General features: G+C 38.3%; 1 protein-coding gene and 1 long non-coding RNA gene across 8 annotated transcripts in view; one reads left to right on the forward strand and one right to left on the reverse strand.

The window, feature by feature from the left end:
* MAPRE2 (microtubule associated protein RP/EB family member 2) overlaps positions 1 to 2,670 on the forward strand; it is an 86,358-nt gene extending 83,688 nt beyond the window's left edge. For all 5 annotated transcript variants that reach the window (XM_082234846.1, XM_082234848.1, XM_082234847.1 and 2 more), the window contains one exon: positions 678 to 2,670. In XM_082234846.1, coding sequence (XP_082090972.1) covers positions 678 to 749 — 72 coding nt within the window. In that variant the 3' untranslated portion in view covers positions 750 to 2,670. The remainder of the gene's footprint in view (positions 1 to 677) is intronic.
* Positions 1 to 18,182, reverse strand: part of LOC309539080 — a 204,004-nt gene that overhangs the window by 180,480 nt on the left and 5,342 nt on the right. For all 3 annotated transcript variants that reach the window (XR_014222672.1, XR_014222673.1, XR_014222674.1), the window contains one exon: positions 17,521 to 17,693. This is a non-coding gene — a long non-coding RNA (uncharacterized lncRNA). The remainder of the gene's footprint in view (positions 1 to 17,520; positions 17,694 to 18,182) is intronic.

An 18,182-nucleotide genomic window follows, 5' to 3' on the forward strand; every position in this document is an offset into this window, starting at 1 on the left:
CATTATCAATTATTTTTTTCTTTTTAAAAACACACTTCTGATTCATCTATCTGGATTGGAGAAAAGGTTATTGCATAATGATTGAGCACAATCTTTGCATGCAGAAGGATCTGATTTAATCCACAACATCTCCATCTATATGAAGTTGTTTGTTATCCCTCTGGGCTGTTCCTTTAGTGCTATTTTAAAAAAGAAGCTGATAATCTTTTTTGATGGTTATGTGATCTGGCCTTTCTCAGATAGTGCAACCAGTAGGGGGGATGCCATATAAGCAATCAGATTTGTTATTTGAGATTTGAGCCCATTCAAGGTGTGGGGCAGGTAGGATTTGAATGTTGGCAACATATTAACTTGCATTTAATGAAATAAAGGTGTAGATTTCTGGTTCAGCCACTGTGCCTCAGCACTGTAACCTTCTCCACAGCTACATATTTGGATTTTAAAGGCTATTGAAACTTTTCTTTCCCATACATAGTCCTGGGGTTTGCATTAAATCAATAATTGAATGATGCTGATATTTTCTGGTTTTAATAATCCTTTGGTTTATTTAAATATACATTAATAGCCACCATTTTTAGCAGACAAGGTGGGGTATTTTCAGTATATTGTTGACTTGGCTAAGGCTTCACACACACTCATTCAATGGTTGTAATTTTTTCCCCATGTTAAACACACAGGAGAGCCACACAGATGAACATGAAGCTGAGGACCAGGTTCATGAACAGCCCCAGCAGCAGGAAGAGTACTGAAAAAGCCTGGCACATTTGCTACTTTTTAATTTTGTGTGGGAACTTATCTTCTGAAGAATGGAACGTGTGTGGCCTCAGACTTGAAACCAATCACTCTCAGTCTGCCATTAACATAAATGTACCATAGTGAGTGTCAGCCAGCAGCTGCATTCTGTACCCATCCTTTGTCAACATGTGTTTGCAGAAGTCTCCTTTCAGGATATGCACCTGAGAAGGTCTCCGGGCTCTGTCCCCATTTTCTACCAATGCAACTTCAAATATTTGGCTGCTTGAGATTTGTTCAGCTTTTAAAAATATATATATATATAAAATATATATTTATTTTTTTTCCTTTTGTCTTAAGTATGATACATTTGTAATTTGTTCAAAACTATTTATATGGGCATCTCTTATGACAAAAAGTACTGTTCTGTTCAATTTCTCCAATTTCGTGGTAATTTTGGCCTTTAACAGGGCATAAATTTGGTCAGACTGTGCAAAGGAGAGGAAACTATTGAAACCACACTCAAATTATACTGGTCCCTGTCTTTTATCACAACACACAAGTGAGCAACTTTTTCCCTTTTTTAATTTTAAAAAAGCAGAACTGTAACCCTCCTGATGTTCTACACCAAAGCATGTTAGAAATCTACACAGTATATGTTTTATTTTGGAATATGCATACATGCCTGCCTAATTCTTACACTGAGAGCTCTGTGACACTTTCCTTGCTACTGTAAATGTTCTTTCCCCCCAGTTCCATATTCAGTGTCTTGTTGGTTCAAGCATTCGTGAAACTCACCACTGTAGCTGCACCTGCAGATTTCACGGCTACAAACTTCCACTGTTGGAAATGGCAATTATGTGAATCAACCACTTTCCTCTTACTCGTGTGTACATGAAATTGGGGGGATTTTTTTTTTTTAATTGTAGGATTGGACATGCCAAAACATTTACCAGCACAATCGTACATGGTTTTTCCTCTGAAGTTTTTATAGTCTTCTTTGAAATGTATTGTTCATTGAGCACCTCTTTTCCATACAGATGCTAGTGCCACTTTTCAGGCTTAGCCTACCCCGAGATGCAAAACAGGAATGGTTCTGTGGTCTGCAACTCCTGAAAGCATTGGCAGAATGCAGGAACAAAGTGTTAGTTTACAGAATTGTTTCATTGCCACAGGTTTTAATATTACCTTTATTTATCTTGCAGTTAGATGGTGACATTTTGTAGTAGAAAAATAGCAAACCATGTATTAAAACATTCCTTATTTCCTAAACTTAAATTGCACATTTTCTTAGTCCAGTTGTAGGTTTATTTGTTTTTATTTATTTGTGGGGGTTTTTCCCTTTGCTACTTCATTCCTCATCCTCAGTTTGATATTTGACTGGTTATTTGGCTAGGCAAGTACAGCAACAGAAATCTAATGGAATATCAACCTGCAGGCTACAAATACTGAAGGTGTCCATGTAGCCTTATGAACTCCAGAAGATGAGCGCCGCACCCCATAGTCGCCTTTGACTGGACTTAACCATCCAGGGTTCATTTACCTTTATCTTTACCTTTTCATTGATTCAAGCAAGAAGCTCTCACATCTTTAAATTGCTCCTTTTTTGCAGTAAAGTGGCTCATATGCAGTCATTCAACTCAGGCAGCATGTATAATACAGTTAAACCTTCGAAGAAATGTTTGCATCTCCTTAGCTTAACCCCTTTAGCTCAACAGAGCTGTAATCAATCTCTTCATATTGGAAATATTTACACAGCTTGGCTCCCCATCCCTTTCAACTTTATCACCATGAAAATCGACGTGCCCCCCCTTTTTTAACCCTACCCATTCTTAATTGTTCAAAGTGATTTGGTTTCACTTAAAGGCTTTATACATAAAACAATAAAAGAACAGTTACTTTCAGAAGGATGTAGTATGCTATCATGATGCAGAATAGGGGGGGGGGGAATGCATATTCTGTTTTACAGTGCCCACAATTGTATTATTACTTCTAGTCTTGCTGTCTCCCAAGATTCTAGTTTTGCTGTTTTCAAAATGCCCATTGTGATCAAAGGGAAGATTGGGCAGTTCCAAGTTTCCTGAACCAGCCTTTAAGCACCCAGTCATTGTCACAAATGCAGTTGTATCCCTTTCATTTTTCCTCTTGAGCAAATTTTCAGATCACTTCCTTTTGAAGTGCTTTCTGGGCTTTTCTGGGTTTCTTTGTTCCCTGAGAGTTCCCATCAAAGCCTCTTTGCCCCCTAGTCCTGTCACTTAGCTTCTATGTGTGTATGTGTGTGTGAAAGGGAGGGGGGTGGACTGTGTCTGATTTTCTTCTGTTGTTTTTGTATAATCGACCTGTGGGGCAGTTTCACTCTGCCACTTTTTTGTTAGGAGACAGAAAGTGGCTGGCCTAGGAGGCAGGAGGATAGTCATTTATAATGTACACAAATATATATAGGAGCCTGATCTGCTCAGTTGTGCTGAGGGGAGTGAAGAGACTCTGGAAAGGGAAAGAGGACAACCCCCACCGTGGTGAGTAACCCTGTTATTCCGTTATGGTTTTAATATGCATTTGTAATTACTTTTACTAAATAGCACACCATAAAGCTTTGGTTATATATTAAATGTAAACTGAAAGGAATGTAAACATATGTATTGTTAATTATAAATAGATAAGTAATGACTTAATAGATGCAAAAAGTCTTATTCAGATGTATCAATCATTTTACGTTACCCACCAATTGTCGCATGATAGAGTAGACTTTTTTTGGTCTCTGAATATGTGAATAACTTGACTTGCGTTATCTTTTTACATATTTAATAAAAAAAGTATATGTTACAAGGTGCCTAGCTCAATAGACTTTCATGAAGCTATATGTGTTCGATTTTCTAACAGATAAACCAGTTTCATTCAGGTACTTTGAGTTGGGTTAAAGCCAAGTACTTTTAAAGTAAAAGGCTATTTAATCCATGTACATGTCTTTCTTTGCATCACATTTTGAAACAAAGCAAATGGCAATAAAAATAAATTCCTCCTGCATCTACTGTGAACATATTAAGAAACACAGACTGAGAGATGGAATGCAGTCCAAAGCTCCACAGAAGGCGGCCCAATGCATTTCCAGAACTGCAGGTGGACATAAATGCACACAGCAAGAAAGTGTGTTGGGACAGTCCTTAAGAGGGTAGCAGCTGGGCCAAGTCTTGAACGTATGGAAACCTTACATGTGTACTGGCCCTTCTGAGTATACAAGGTGCCTCTGTAGCAGAAGAAAATCTTTAGCGCATGCTCACACTAGAGTGTTATATTTTAAACACTCATTTATTAATTAAAGCCAATACAATATATCACTGTTTTAATGACCTCCTCCAAGATGGCCTTGATTTTGGAGTTTAGCCATTCACATCCACATCTGGTGAAGCTTCCAGAAAAATTTACACAAAGCAGGTCATGTGTTCTATGAAGGGCCTAATCAAGTTCAGAAGGAACTTCCTGGTTACTGTCCGAAGGAGGCTTTGGGGCTTTCCTTTCTCTGTCCATTAATGCTGAATTAAATAAGGTGCAACAATAATTGTTCTGTGTGGGAAAGTCAACCCTACGGCTCCAGTTCAATGCTGACATTTTATTAGAACTTTTACAGGTAATTAAGAACTGGGAGGAAAGCTCAGTGCTGTTTCACTCCAAGAGGAAATACCTACTTGAAAATGTTCTCCCCATTTTAACCCCCTCCGTGGCTCCTTCCCATGATCTCTCGGTTACCAAAGGTACTTCTTGTTTCCTTACAGGTGACAGAGGAAATGAGTTTAATATTACAGTATTAATATTATTCAAAGTAAGTGTGCTCATAGTAGATTTCACTAAGTTGGGTCCAGGCTTCCTACCAGCAGAAACATGTCCTGCTCAGGGCCTGATTCACTGGCTGATTGAGAGGATGTATGATTCTATTGCATGCATTAAACAATATGCACTTTATAATGCAACTTTACATATGCAATCAAGCCAGAATCATTGGAAAATAACATGAAGTTAATTTCACAATAATATATTATTCTAGTGATCACTATTCATGAATATGTTTTGAAGCACAGCTTAAACACTAGCTGCTCCTTGCTGAGAATCTGATACACTTCTTACAACCTCAAAAGGAATGGAGGAAAGTGTGAATGATTTATTTGAGACCCAGCAAGATCAGCCTGGACAGGTTGAGGTGGAGATGTAAGACTAGGGAGTTGTATTGGTGTGTTGTTACTTATTTGAAACAAAGTCCCACGAAACAGATTAAGAAAACCCATTTCAGGACTGAGCTGCATTTGAAGAGTGGAAGGTGTACCATTTGAATATATTTTGTCTAATGTTAGTGCTGCCAGCTCCTTCAGATGACCTGTTTCTTGATCATTCAGCACGATTTGCTTGCAGAAGATTTAAAAACCTAGACTATGTCCAGTTTTCAATGAGTATTTGTTAGATTTGCTTATAGGCAGTTGCATGACGAGACCTTGCATTCATGCTGATTTGCTTGTGGATTTTTTTACACATCTTCCCATTATTTATTTATCCCACACTTTTCAATACATTTTCCTGTCATTTTCCAAACACACAAAAAAACCACACTCTTTTTTTAAAAAGTGCATTTGTTGTGCCAAGGCAACAGAGTGTTTTAATCCACTTTGTGCAAACCTAAAATTCAAAATAATGACAGTCTGAAGGCACCCTCTGTTTTTGTCCAAATTCTTGAATATAATACTCTTTCTGAGGATCAAATAAAATAAATACAGTGGTGCCTCGCAAGACGAAATTAATCCGCTCCGCGAGTCTCTTTGTCTAGCGGTTTTTTTGTCTTGCGAATCAACCCTATTAGCGGATTAGCGCTATTAGCGGTTTAGCGGCTATTAAAGGCTTAGCGGCTATAAAAGGCTTAGCGGATTAGCAGCTAAAAGGCTATTGGCTTAGCGGCTTAGAAAAAGGGGGGAAGCGGGAAAAAATCGGAACACTCGCAAGACATTTTCGTCTTGCAAAGCAAGCGCATAGGGAAAATCGTCTTGCAAAGCAGCTCAAAAACGGAAAACCCTTTCGTCTAGCAGGTTTTCCGTCATGCGAGGCATTCGTCTTGCGGGGCACCACTGTATAGCATGTAGTATTATGAAAACATAAAACAATCTGAGATAATTTGATAATTTATTGCATCATTTCCGTATAGTCTTTCTTAATTTAAGACGTACAGTATATAGCAAATGGATATACTTAAGCACCAATAATTTGTGATGATAAAACCGTCTGACATGAGTTTTTTATTTGCAGAAGAAAGGGATAGCAGTTCCAGAAAAAAAAACTAGGGATAGGGCAGAAACAGTCAAAATATCTAGCTAGCAGGACCAGTGGTCCGGGATGATGGGATTCGGAAACTTCAGCTGGTGCAGAATTCACTGGCTGGGTTGCTCACTGGAGCAAGATGGTTTCAGCATATTACACAGATCCTGGTCCGCCTGCACTAGCTACCAATTAGTTTCCGGGCCCAATTCAAAGTGCTGGTTTCGACCTATAAAGCCTTAAATGCCTCAGGACCACAATATCTCAAGGACCGCCTCTTTCCATATGAACCTACCTGGACCCTGAGATCATCTTCTGAGGCCCTTTTTCGTGCGCCTCCTCCACGAGAGGTCCGGAGGATGGCAGCACAACAACAGGCCTTTTCTGCAGTGGCTCCCCGTCTGTGGAATGCTCTCCCCAGGGAAATCCGCCTGGCACCTTCACTATACACCTTTAGGCACCAGGCAAAAATGTTCCTTTTCAACCATGCCTTTGCCTGACTTGATCTGCATCCTATACCCTTTTTTAAAATGCTGGCTCTTTGGAGGGTTTTTTTATTGGGTTGTTGATTTTATGTATTTGATATTTTATGAGAACTGCCCTGAGACCTTCGGGTATAGGGCGGCATTGAAATTAAATATAAATAAATAAATAAATGATGGGAATTATAGCCCCAAAACAGCTGGAGCCCCAAGTTTGGGAAATCCTTAATTAGTGAGAGCAAAAAGGAACAGTCCTCAGGATGATCTGCAATATCAGCTATAGAATCACATCTTAAACCCTTTTAGTTAGAACTTCTGATAATTTGTTGCTTCACTTTGAATACACCTACTTTTGTTTTTTAAAAAAGGTGTTTTATTCCATTTTTCTACAAAAAATGTTATATTTGGTAGTGTTGATACTGTGCGTGTGGCATTGTTTCTTGTTCACTTCTTGTAGATTGTGAAATGTTGGCTCAATTGTTTCACTTAGAAACATAAAAATAATGGGCATCTTTATTAGAAAATGGAATGTATACATCAGCCAATAGCCAAACTGTTCTCCTAATCACGTAGCATTTAAAGGAACTTTAGATAAATGCTACTGTCCTCATTGAAATTCTTCTTTACAGAAAATATGTTAATGAGGTAGAATGGTTAGACAAGACTGAAGGAAATTAGCTTCTGTTATCTATGCAAGCATAAAATTTGACCCAAATAAATCTCTGTTAATAATTGTGATACTAATGTGTGTTGCTTTGGCTTCTTCCGCTATCACTTGACTTGTACAGCAGTGATAATTTGCTTTTCCAAGGAAGCTTTTCCACGTATTCCACGCAAAATATCTATCTGTTAAGATCAGTCCCAAAGAAATCATTAGTGTAAACAAGCTGGTGAGTGTCATTATCACAAAGGAGCATTAATTTAGTTTGCCAAATTGATTGCCATTAATTTCCTCTAGGAAACGCAATGCACATGGGTAACCAGGCAGTCTCAAATCCTGATGAGTTTGAGAATGCCAATGACTGTTACTGCATCGGTACAGAAATTGGGCCAAGGGAAGCACTGGTAGAATGTATCCCTCTTCCCAGGTATTTGGGGAGAGGAGAACTTGTTGCCTTAAAATTGTTTCCAAGTAATGTAAAACTCTGTCATTCCACCCTTAATGCCTGTCCTCCTGTACCGAGCAATTAATTAATTACTTGCATTTTTGCACCGAGGTGCCTCTAAGCAACAATAAAAACAGAAATAAAAGAAACAACAAGCCATGTTTGAAGGTCAGCTAGCAATAATTACATTTTGGGTTGCAACAAACCACTATCCATAGTTCAGATGTAATGAAAAGCCAAGGCCTCCTGATAGCTAATTCCACTTTTGCGAGAGTAGGAGCAAAGAAGGAGTGATTGGTTTGCATGCAAAAGCGTGGGGCTTTTCATGGAGTTTGGTCTATTATGTGTGGACATGACACATGACCCAGAAGCTACATTTCTTTCTATATATTCCAAGACTTTATCCACCAAGGAGAAACATTGACCTTAATACTTGGCTAGCTGCTCTATCATGCCTGCAATATTGCTTCTAATAAAGCTTCCGATTTTACTGCAATTGTTGCCTTTTGGGAAAGAATTTGGGGCATTCATGACACAGATAAATAGTTACATAAAAAACCAATCAGCAGAGATTATGACTGATTGGGTTAGAGATGAAAGCAGTCTCTCTCAGTTGTATTTTTATCCTCTGGAGAACCACATTTCTCTGAAGTGCTTTGATGACCCTGGTCAATAAAGCAGCAAAAGCAAATGATATATGGCAAATCTCAATCTTGGTGCTGTCCTACTTTTCCTTGCCTTTTCGAGAACTGCAAGTGAAACTGGTGTTTCCTTTACCACTTAACCTGACTTTTATTTCAACAGTGCATATTAATAATGTGCCAGATAGCCAACACAAGATCTGAATTGCTTCATTGGCTTATTGCTCCATTGGCTCTTGTGATCTACACAGCAACAACTGGATTTCAAGGCAGATTGGAGGAAATAATACTTGCTGCATTTACCATTTTTGTTGCTGCTGCTCATATCCCCAATGGAGTCTGTGTGGTAAAATATGAGCTTTTATCATAATTACTAATAAATACATATTGCATTTTAAAAGTATGGAAATACGTTTCTGACTGCCTTCAGAAAGAATTTGGGGACTAGACAAAATGAAAAGGAATAATGCCTTCCATTTTGGGGGGGGGGGGTGGCTACTTGTTATTTTTCCTTTTAGTAACTAAGCTTCCTTGTGCTGCCTTCAGCTGGGGGGGGGGGCGCAATTTTTAAGACGCCTGGAAGAGAAGTAGTGAGAATGTGACTCTTTGGGTTTATGAAATAAACTCAGGTTTTCAGTCATGTAATTTTTTCTAACACAACAGTAGTCATTTCTGTAAATCATTGCCTTGAAACACACATTTTACTGTAAAATCCACAGTAAATTGCTGCCTAACAAGGAACATCTGCCAGTATTTATTCTCTTGCAAACATCTCAACATTATTGGCTCAGATATATCTGGATAGTATCAGGAGCAGGAAATGCCAAAGCAAGTTTTTCTTATTGAGGAACATCGCCTGAACTCTAGCAAAAAGCATCCACTCAGTATGAAAATCATTCTGTAATAAATCTTGTCTTGCTTTAAGCAAGGCTGGATGCAAGTTCTAAAGTGTGCTTATGTCTGGAGGCATTATAGGTATACAAATAAAAGTAATGTTTAAAATTTGCGGTGTAATGCAATCTAGAAAAGATATATCCACAGCAGCTTTTGTGTCTTTAGTTTTAAATATTTGAAAATAATATAACTATATATAACATGATACTTTGGCTAGATATTCAAACTATGGTGACTCTTCTCTAAGACAGGGATAGAGAAATTTGTGGCCCTCCAGAGTCTCCCAAATTTTGTCAGCTTCAGCCGAGAAAGCCAGTTGTCGGGGATTATGGGAGGTATAGTCCAAAAGCATTTGGAAGAACACACATTTCCCCAACCCTAGTCCAGGACTAGATTACTAGTATTTTGTGATTTTATCTTGTGAACCACCCTGAGACCTGCAGGTATAGGGTGGTATACAAATGTTGTTAATAATAATAATAATAATTTGCCTATGTGGTGATGAACATTAGTGTTTTTGTTTCTTTCATTTTGTTTATTTTAAACAACACTTTCCCCATAGTGATTTGCAACAAAATGCATCCAAAATAATAAATAATAGTAAAAAAGATTCAGCACACTCTGCAGAAACAGTTGGGTCTAATAAATAGGTCATTCACACAGTTCTAAAAAGGAGATCCTTTATTGAAGTTGTGAAGAGCAAATGCCCTAATGAAAAAAGGCAACACACAATACCTCTGAAGACAGATCTTAAAGCAGAAGAGAGTATTTGTTTTTTTTTATAATAATTTTTATTGCATTTTTTCCAAGTTACAGAAAGAACAAAAGGAAAAGCAGAATAGAAGAAAAAAAGAAAAAAGAACAGAAAATCACAACCCTTTCAACAACTTATTTCAAATTTCCATTGGACTTCCCCACATCTCCCACATAATGCATTCTTGATAATAAAGTTATCAGCAAATTATACCCTTATTTCGTGTGTTTCTTTATATTTTCAGTTGCAATTTAAGTTTAAATCTCTTATTCTCCATTTACTCTAAAGATATAACATAATGTCATTTTTACCCATTTAAACTTTGATTCTTTCATAAATGTTATCAATTTCATAGATAATTAAATTTCATTGCTGGGGCTAACGATCCAAATCATACGGCGTCTTATGTTTCATACAACTTATAATACTTTTGCAAATAGTCTTTAATTTTTTTCCAGTCCTCCTCCATTGCCTCTTCTCCCAAGTCTCGGATCCTTGCAGTCATCTCGGCCAGTTCCATGTAGTTCATCAATTGCGTCTGCCAATCCTCCAGTGTGGGCAAATCTTGGGTCTTCCAATGCTTAGCGATAAGAATTCTTGCTGCTGTTGTAGCATACATAAAAAAAGTTCTATCCTTTTTTAACACCTTCTGGCCGACAATGCCCAGAAGGAAGGCCTCTGGTTTCTTGGGGAAGGTGTACTTGAACACCTTTTTTAACTCGTTATAGATCATTTCCCAAAAGGCCCTCAATCTTGGACAAGTCCACCAGAGGTGAAAGAATGTCCCTTCAGCCTCCTTGCATTTCCAACATTTATTGTCAGACAAATGGTATATCTTAGCGAGCTTGACTGGGGTCATGTACCACCTGTATACCATTTTCATAATGTTTTCTTTCAAGGCATTACATGCCGTAAATTTCATACCGGTGGTCCATAACCTTTCCCAGTCCTCAGACATAATATTGTAACCAATGTCTTGAGCCCATTTTATCATGGCTGATTTAACTGTCTCATCCTGAGTATTCCATTTAAGCAGCAAGTTGTACATTCTCGATAATACCTTGGTCTTTGGTTCTAACAACTCTGTCTCAAGTTTCGATTTTTCCACCTGGAATCCTATTTTTTTATCTAGCTTAAAAACCTCATTAATTTGGGCATAGTGTAGCCAATTTTGCACCTTGTCCTTTAATTTTTCAAAGCTCTGCAACCTCCAATTACCTCCAATGTTTTCTATTATTTCCCAATATTTCGGCCAATATGCCTCCATATTGGATGTTTTCCGAGCTTTGGCCTCTATTGGTGAAATCCACCTCGGAGTTTTACTTTCCAATAAGTCTTTGTATTTTTTCCAGACCATATATATTGCTTTTCTGACAATATGGTTTTTGAACATTCCATGTATTTTCCCCTTGTCATACCACAAATACGCATGCCAACCTAACGAATTGTTGAAGCCTTCCAGATCTAGGACATCAGTGTTTTCCAATAAGATCCAATCTTTCATCCAGCAGAAGGCCGCAGCTTCATAATATAACCTTAAGTCCGGCAGGGCAAACCCCCCTCTCTCCTTTGCATCAGTTAGTATTTTAAACTTTATTCGGGGCTTTTTGCCCTGCCAAACAAACCTAGAAACATCCCTCTGCCACTTTCCAAAACATTCCACTCTGTCCACGACCTGCAAGGCTTGAAACAAAAACAACATTTTTGGCAAAACGTTCATTTTTATAGCTGCAATTCGGCCTAACAAGGATAATTTCAATCTTGACCAAATTTCTAGATCTTTTTTGACTTCTGACCAACATTTTTCATAGTTATCTTTAAATAGATTCAAATTCTTAGAAGACAGATTGACCCCCAGGTATTTCACTTTTTTAACAATGTTTAGTTCTGTTTCCTTCTGAAACCCCTCTGTTTCAGTAACCGTCAAGTTTTTCCCTAACACCTTAGTTTTTTGTTTGTTCAGCTTAAAACCCGCCACCCGACCAAATTTCTGAATCAATTCCAAAACTCTTTTTGTACTAGGTTCTGGCTCCTGTAATGTTAAAACCAAGTCATCTGCAAATGCTTTCAGTTTATATTGTTTCGCTCCGACCCGTATTCCTTGTACCTGCCGATCCTCCCTTATCATATTCAGCAAAACCTCCAGGACTGAAATAAACAACAGAGGGGATAGGGGGCACCCCTGGCGTGTTCCTTTTTCAATATGAAGTTCTTCTGTCACCACATTGTTCACTATCAACTTAGCTTTTTGTTCTGAATAGATTGCCTCTATTCCATTCTCAAACCCCCTTCCCACTCCCATCCCTTCCAAGTTTTTCTTCATAAATTTCCAAGAAATGTTGTCAAAGGCCTTCTCCGCATCAATAAAAATTAACACTGCTTTGGTGTTAATGTTTGTTTGTAAAAGTTCCAGAATGTCGATAATATTCCTGGTGTTATCAAACAAATGTCTACCTGGGAGAAAGCCTGCTTGGTCCTTATGGATTACTTCATTTAGTACTTTTTTAAATCTGTTAGCCAAAACATCCGCAAATATTTTGTAATCCACGTTTAGGAGTGAGATGGGGCGGTAGTTCTTAAGTTGAGTCTTTTCAGTTTCCACTTTAGGTATCAGTGTGATGAATGCTAAAGCAGAAGAGAGTATTTGGAGGAACTGCTCTACAAGTAAGAAACCCTGCCATGTCTTATATTTATACCTTGGCTCTGATTAAATGCATATTAGAGTGAACCTGCAGACACACTAGCTTTAACCAGCCATTGGTGGTAGTAAAAATATGATAAAGGAGTTATTACAGCTTAGTATAATAATCACTTACTGAACTGCATACTGAACTACGTACCTGCTATATACAACAGTTTAGCTGCTGTGCCTTTTATTTCAATTAGGTAAGCATCCAGATAAGTATTTTAAAGAATAGATTACCCCAGATCTATAAACAAATCAGTGAAGTAGGTACATCCTGATGAATTACAGAACGGAGACAGCACAGGAATCACCTCTTTTATGTCAAATGAGGAAACCTAGTGAAATGTCAGTTGCAATAAAAACAAAGTACTGGGTTGTATTCAACATTAGTCATACTCAGGGTAGAACCATAGAAATTAATGAACATGACTAACTTGTTACTTTAAATGGATCTATTCTGAGTAGTCCTGGGTGATATATTGATAAGCGCCTCAGCTGCTGCGTTGAGAGGTAAGGCAGTTTCATCCTGCGCCTTGTCAGCTGGGGCCAATGCAGCTTCTTTCATCACCACTGTTTATCACCAAACCACAATGTTTGGCTGGTGATACATGGCGATGTTGAAAACCTAACATCACCCAGCTCTAATTCTGAGTAAAACTCCAACCATTGTACCCAGCAGTGAATTAATGCAGAACACTAGCCCTGAACCTTATAGCATTATGGTTCTGAAACAGAACCAGGGTTGATCATAGACAGGAAATTGGAAAGAGGGAAAAGGGAAAAGGAGAGATTCCTAGCATCCCACATAGTGCAAACTCGTTGGGCCACAGCAGGCCAGCAGCTGGCCGAAACAGAACACACATGTTGAAACATTAAATGCATTTCACTAAAAGGGAAAGCCAGAGGTATAATGACTGAAGTGGAAGAATAGAACATTACTTAAGCTGACATATCTGTGTGAATGTTGTAGAACATCTGTGGAAGGGAAATAAATATGCAGCAGACTCAAAAGAGAAAACATATAAATGGCAATTCTTGATAATCTGGAATTCAGACTGGAGACCACAGATAGAAGGCTGAAACGGGCTTGAAATGTGCAGACCGCATAGTGATTGCAAATGTGATAATCAAAAATTTATGGTAAGCCTCAGTAATATTAATATTCTTTTCCTTATGTCACTCTACACATTGTTTATTATCTTAAGAATGTAATTACTCCTCATTCCCCCCTCCACTTCCCTAAAAATAGAAATAACAGCTGTACTATGTATAACATCTGGATGGTGTCCTGCAAAAATAAGAATCTCAGGTATTTTGAATACCTTCCTGTATGATTTTGAGCTTCCTGCTCTCAGAGTTGCCTATAGTCAATCCTGCATATGGTTTCCATTAAGGAGAACCTTTGCAATAAAGCCTTGACTTACATACAGCAGTTAAACATCTGCACTGCATTAGGATAGAGATGAGACAAAACCATGGTGCTTGAGGTTAAATCTAAATTTCCTACTGCAATCCTAAAGTATGATTTGTTAAAAGAAAAGCAACCAAGAAGAGTAGAAATAGAACCTTAGACCAAAATTAGCAGTCAGAAAGTATTAGCTGCTCACTATTCTTTATATGAAGTGCAGTTTTTGACTAAGAAGAACACAGTGACGACAACCATTCTGAAACAGAGTTCCCTCAATTCTCATTTGTTTTCTAAAGAGGGCAGGTGGAGTTCCTTGGGCTATTTTAACATTTATTCCTGTGAACTATTCCTGTTGCTAGCACCTTTCTGAATGAGCGTATCTTTAGCTATTGCCAACTCCCATATCTATCTTTTTTTCTTTATATGATATTTATTGAAAATTTTTGAAATTACAAAGAAAAAACAAAGCAGAAAAAGAAAATAGAAAAAACAAAGAAAAAACAAACCACATCAAACAATACAAATTCAAAAAACAAAAATACACCGCAAACAAACAAAAATAAATCCATCATTCTCACATCCTCAACTCTCATTACCTTCTTTCTTTGACCTCCTCCTCCTCCCTTTTTTTGTATCCTGGTTAATAATTATGCAGCAAATCCTTTCCATATTTCATAGTATTCTGTCATTACATTACCTTAATCTATTTTCATCGTATCTTATAGAAAACCTTAAAAACTTAAAACTTAAATATTATTTTTACCGACTTCTCACAACCATAATATTCTTACCTAATTCTTTAAACATTTTTGCTAGAGCCAAGTAATTTTGTTCCAACATTTTTCTAACATTCATCAATTTTATAAAACAATCCTGATAATAAAAAGAGAAATAAAAACAATCCAATCTTCATCCAGCGTCCCTTCCTCCTGGTCCCGGGTTTTGTCAGTCCTTTTTATCCCATCGATCTAGCGCATTAACCTGGTAACCTTATATCCAAGGCCCTTAAATCTCTTCCATGTCCCTTCCGCAGCTCTTCTTCATATTCTCCTTTCACTCGTGGGAACTCCAGCTTGGTGATGTTTTTTACCCTTTTCAACAAATCAGCCCCTTTTCCATAGTCCAGACTCAACTCCATGTGGCATTTAAGAAGATGTTTCAGAATCCCTCCAAAATTGAGAGCCCCCACAGCTCCAAACATCTCACGGCCCATTGCCAGACTCGGAAAGTCCAAACATCCCTGCATAGGGGGGTCTATCCAACCCCCCCATTTCCAAACCAATCCAAACTTTATCTTTCCAAATCTGGCTTTTTCCAAGTTCATTTGTCAAATCCAAAAGCTCTTGTTCCTGCAAGGCCGCAGCTCCCTCCATCTCTGGCGCCCAAGATTCAGCAACATCCTCTTCTCTCATCTGCTCTGTCAGGACACACTCCTGATCTAATTCCTGGGTGGGCTCCACATAGTTTCCCACTGCCTGTTCAAAAAATCTGGCCGCATTAGTCATCAAATCCATCTTCTCACTTAACTGTTCCAGTAGGGCACTTGTTTTACAGAGAGCACACAACAGAGCCTCTGAATACATTGTCCTACAAGGTCACAAATCCATTCCCACGATTGTAATGTGAGACAGCTGCAAGCTCCCTGGAATTAGTTACAGTTTCACAGTCTCCCTCTAGGGGGAGAACTTCTATTTGTTCTTGCAACAAAGTATCCTTTTTAAGATATTTTGTCAATATTTGTTCCTTTAAAGTGCGAAAGGAAACAATGGAATCACTATGTTTCTCTTCCTTTAACTATCTGTCAAAAACGTTTGTCTCTGGTCAATGAGCTTCAAACGTCAGTCCTGACACCCCGCTCCAGGATCAGGACGGTGGAAAGTTACTTTACTTTAAACTCACTTCTGCAGGTTTAAACAGTCCAAAAAAAAGATCCCCCTTCTTCTGCTGTCGAAGGGGCGTTCAACAATTTTAAATGATGAAAGCCAATCCTTTAGAAGCGATTTTCTGAGCTCTAGTTTACGTTGTCTTTGCTTTATTCTGTCTACAAAGAAACGGAAGGCTGACTTCCTGTTTAGACCTTCCCGTTTCAGAACCAAATTAAAGTAAATTTTTAAGTCCAATTCCTTTCTGCTCGCAAGTCCTTATTTAAAGTCTGATTGTTCAAAGTTTAAGTACTCACGGGTGCTTTTTTTAGAAGCCAAATTGTCCCAGGAAAAAGGCAGCGCTCTCCGGCAACGGCTGTGCGGCTTCGCTCCACGGAAATAGCAGTTGACTCACAGCACCGCGCCACTTCCCCCTCTTCACTTCAGAGCCCGTTAGTGGGTTCCTTTGTGGGTTGGGGGGGCGCTAAGGGTGCCCGCTGAGTCCCATGGTCACAGGCTTCATCCGCCTGTGATTTTTAGCAGGGTCCCCGCTTCACCGTAGCGGAAAAGACCCGTTTCACGCAGTTAATTCCCATATCTATCAACCAATTATCCATTTTCACCTTACACTAATGAGAAAAAATAAGAAAACTACTAATATCAGAAACATGCTGCTATGTGATTAGTATCATAATGCACAGGATGAGGAAAATGATGTTACTAACATGAGCAGAAACACATGAAGGTGGTAGAGTCAAAGGTGCCTCCCTTTACAGTGATCTACTTTACTTTAACAATCCATGAAACAGAGACAGAGTCTTAATAGACTAAGCAAATTATACCACCTCAGATTGCAGGCTAACATGTGAGACACTTAGACAGTTCTAGTCCAGCCTTCTCTCTAAAATGGCATGATGAAAATATACTTGCACTGTCTTTCAGATGGTACAGAATATGTACAGTACTACTATTACAACAACTATTACTTCACAAGGTGAATAACTGAAGGAAAGAACATCTGAAGCAATCTTGATTCATATATTAATTCTAGATTACAATGTTGAACTTCTGAATTCTTTGCTGGTAGGTAAAGCAAGAGTGAAAATTCAACTCCTGGGGGTAACCTAGTGCATTTTTACATATGCAAAAATCCACAAAACTTTGCACTCAGATGCTTTTGACAAGTAGTGATCGCAGTAATAGGGGATCACTGTCAAATGTTCAGTAGTGACTAATAAATGTCACCCAATGGCTACATGATGCCAATTAGTACTTGATGGCCCCCCCATGGGGAGTCTGGGAAACAATCAAGAAAAGTATGAGAGCCTTTTAATATTGCTTTGTTTTTCTTTCCTTTAAGATGCTAAGATAATAGAAAATGCCAATTTAACCTACTAAAGAAATAAATGTTTTGGGGATCATCATGGTAAATACAGTTTTGTATCCCTCGGCTTATATCCACAACTCAGAATGATCTATGCAAGCATCACTTCATTTCATGGCTATTGCACAACTTTCAGTGGAGTGGTGTGGGATAAGAGCTCCATTAACTAAAGCATTTGGCTGCAGAATCAACCCAGCATTAACACAGTTAATTTATAAGTGAATGGGTAGTTTCAGTATGGCAACCTTCCTTCTGGCAATTAATTGGCCTGTGAGTTACCTTCCTTCAAAAGACTCCTCAAGATTCAGTGCTTCATCTTGGCTTTTCTAAAGCAAACTTCCTCCTTTCATCTATTTTCTCTTCTTTTACTTAGACTTGCTTTTTACACTCCAAGCCTGCAGGGTCTATCTTTTATTTTTATCTGTGCACAGCACTCCGGCTATTCCTAGATGCTTTATAAATAATAAAACCAATAATTTACTGCTGCTGTCAGCAAAATTGCAATGATCAGTTTGTCTCTTTTTTCTACAAAATGAATAACTACAAGGCATCAGTTTAATACTTCAGGGTGTTTTTACATGTGAGGTTTGGATAGCTTTTCTTTAAATACAAACAAAAGCCTATACATTACTAGCACAATGTACACTTAATTGCCCTCCTGTGTTCTGTACTGCAACAACAACACTCACATGTACCACAACAGAGAGTGGGAGGCTCAAAAGCACTTCAGTCTTTTTTTGTGAAAAGGGGTCATGCAGTGCATATTTATTCACAAATAAGTCCCACTGCACTCAGTGTGGCAGAATCACATGAAAATGTGCACAAAGTGCAATCTTGTTTTTTCCTTTCCGCTTTCAATTTTCAAACAATATGGTACATGATCCCAATGGCCAAAGGGCCACTAATTTACCATGATGCAAATTGACTGAATCTGTTTTGCT

Source organism: Podarcis vaucheri, assembly GCF_965113315.1.
Source record: "Podarcis vaucheri genome assembly, chromosome: 8".
NCBI classification, from domain to species: Eukaryota; Metazoa; Chordata; class Lepidosauria; order Squamata; family Lacertidae; genus Podarcis; species Podarcis vaucheri.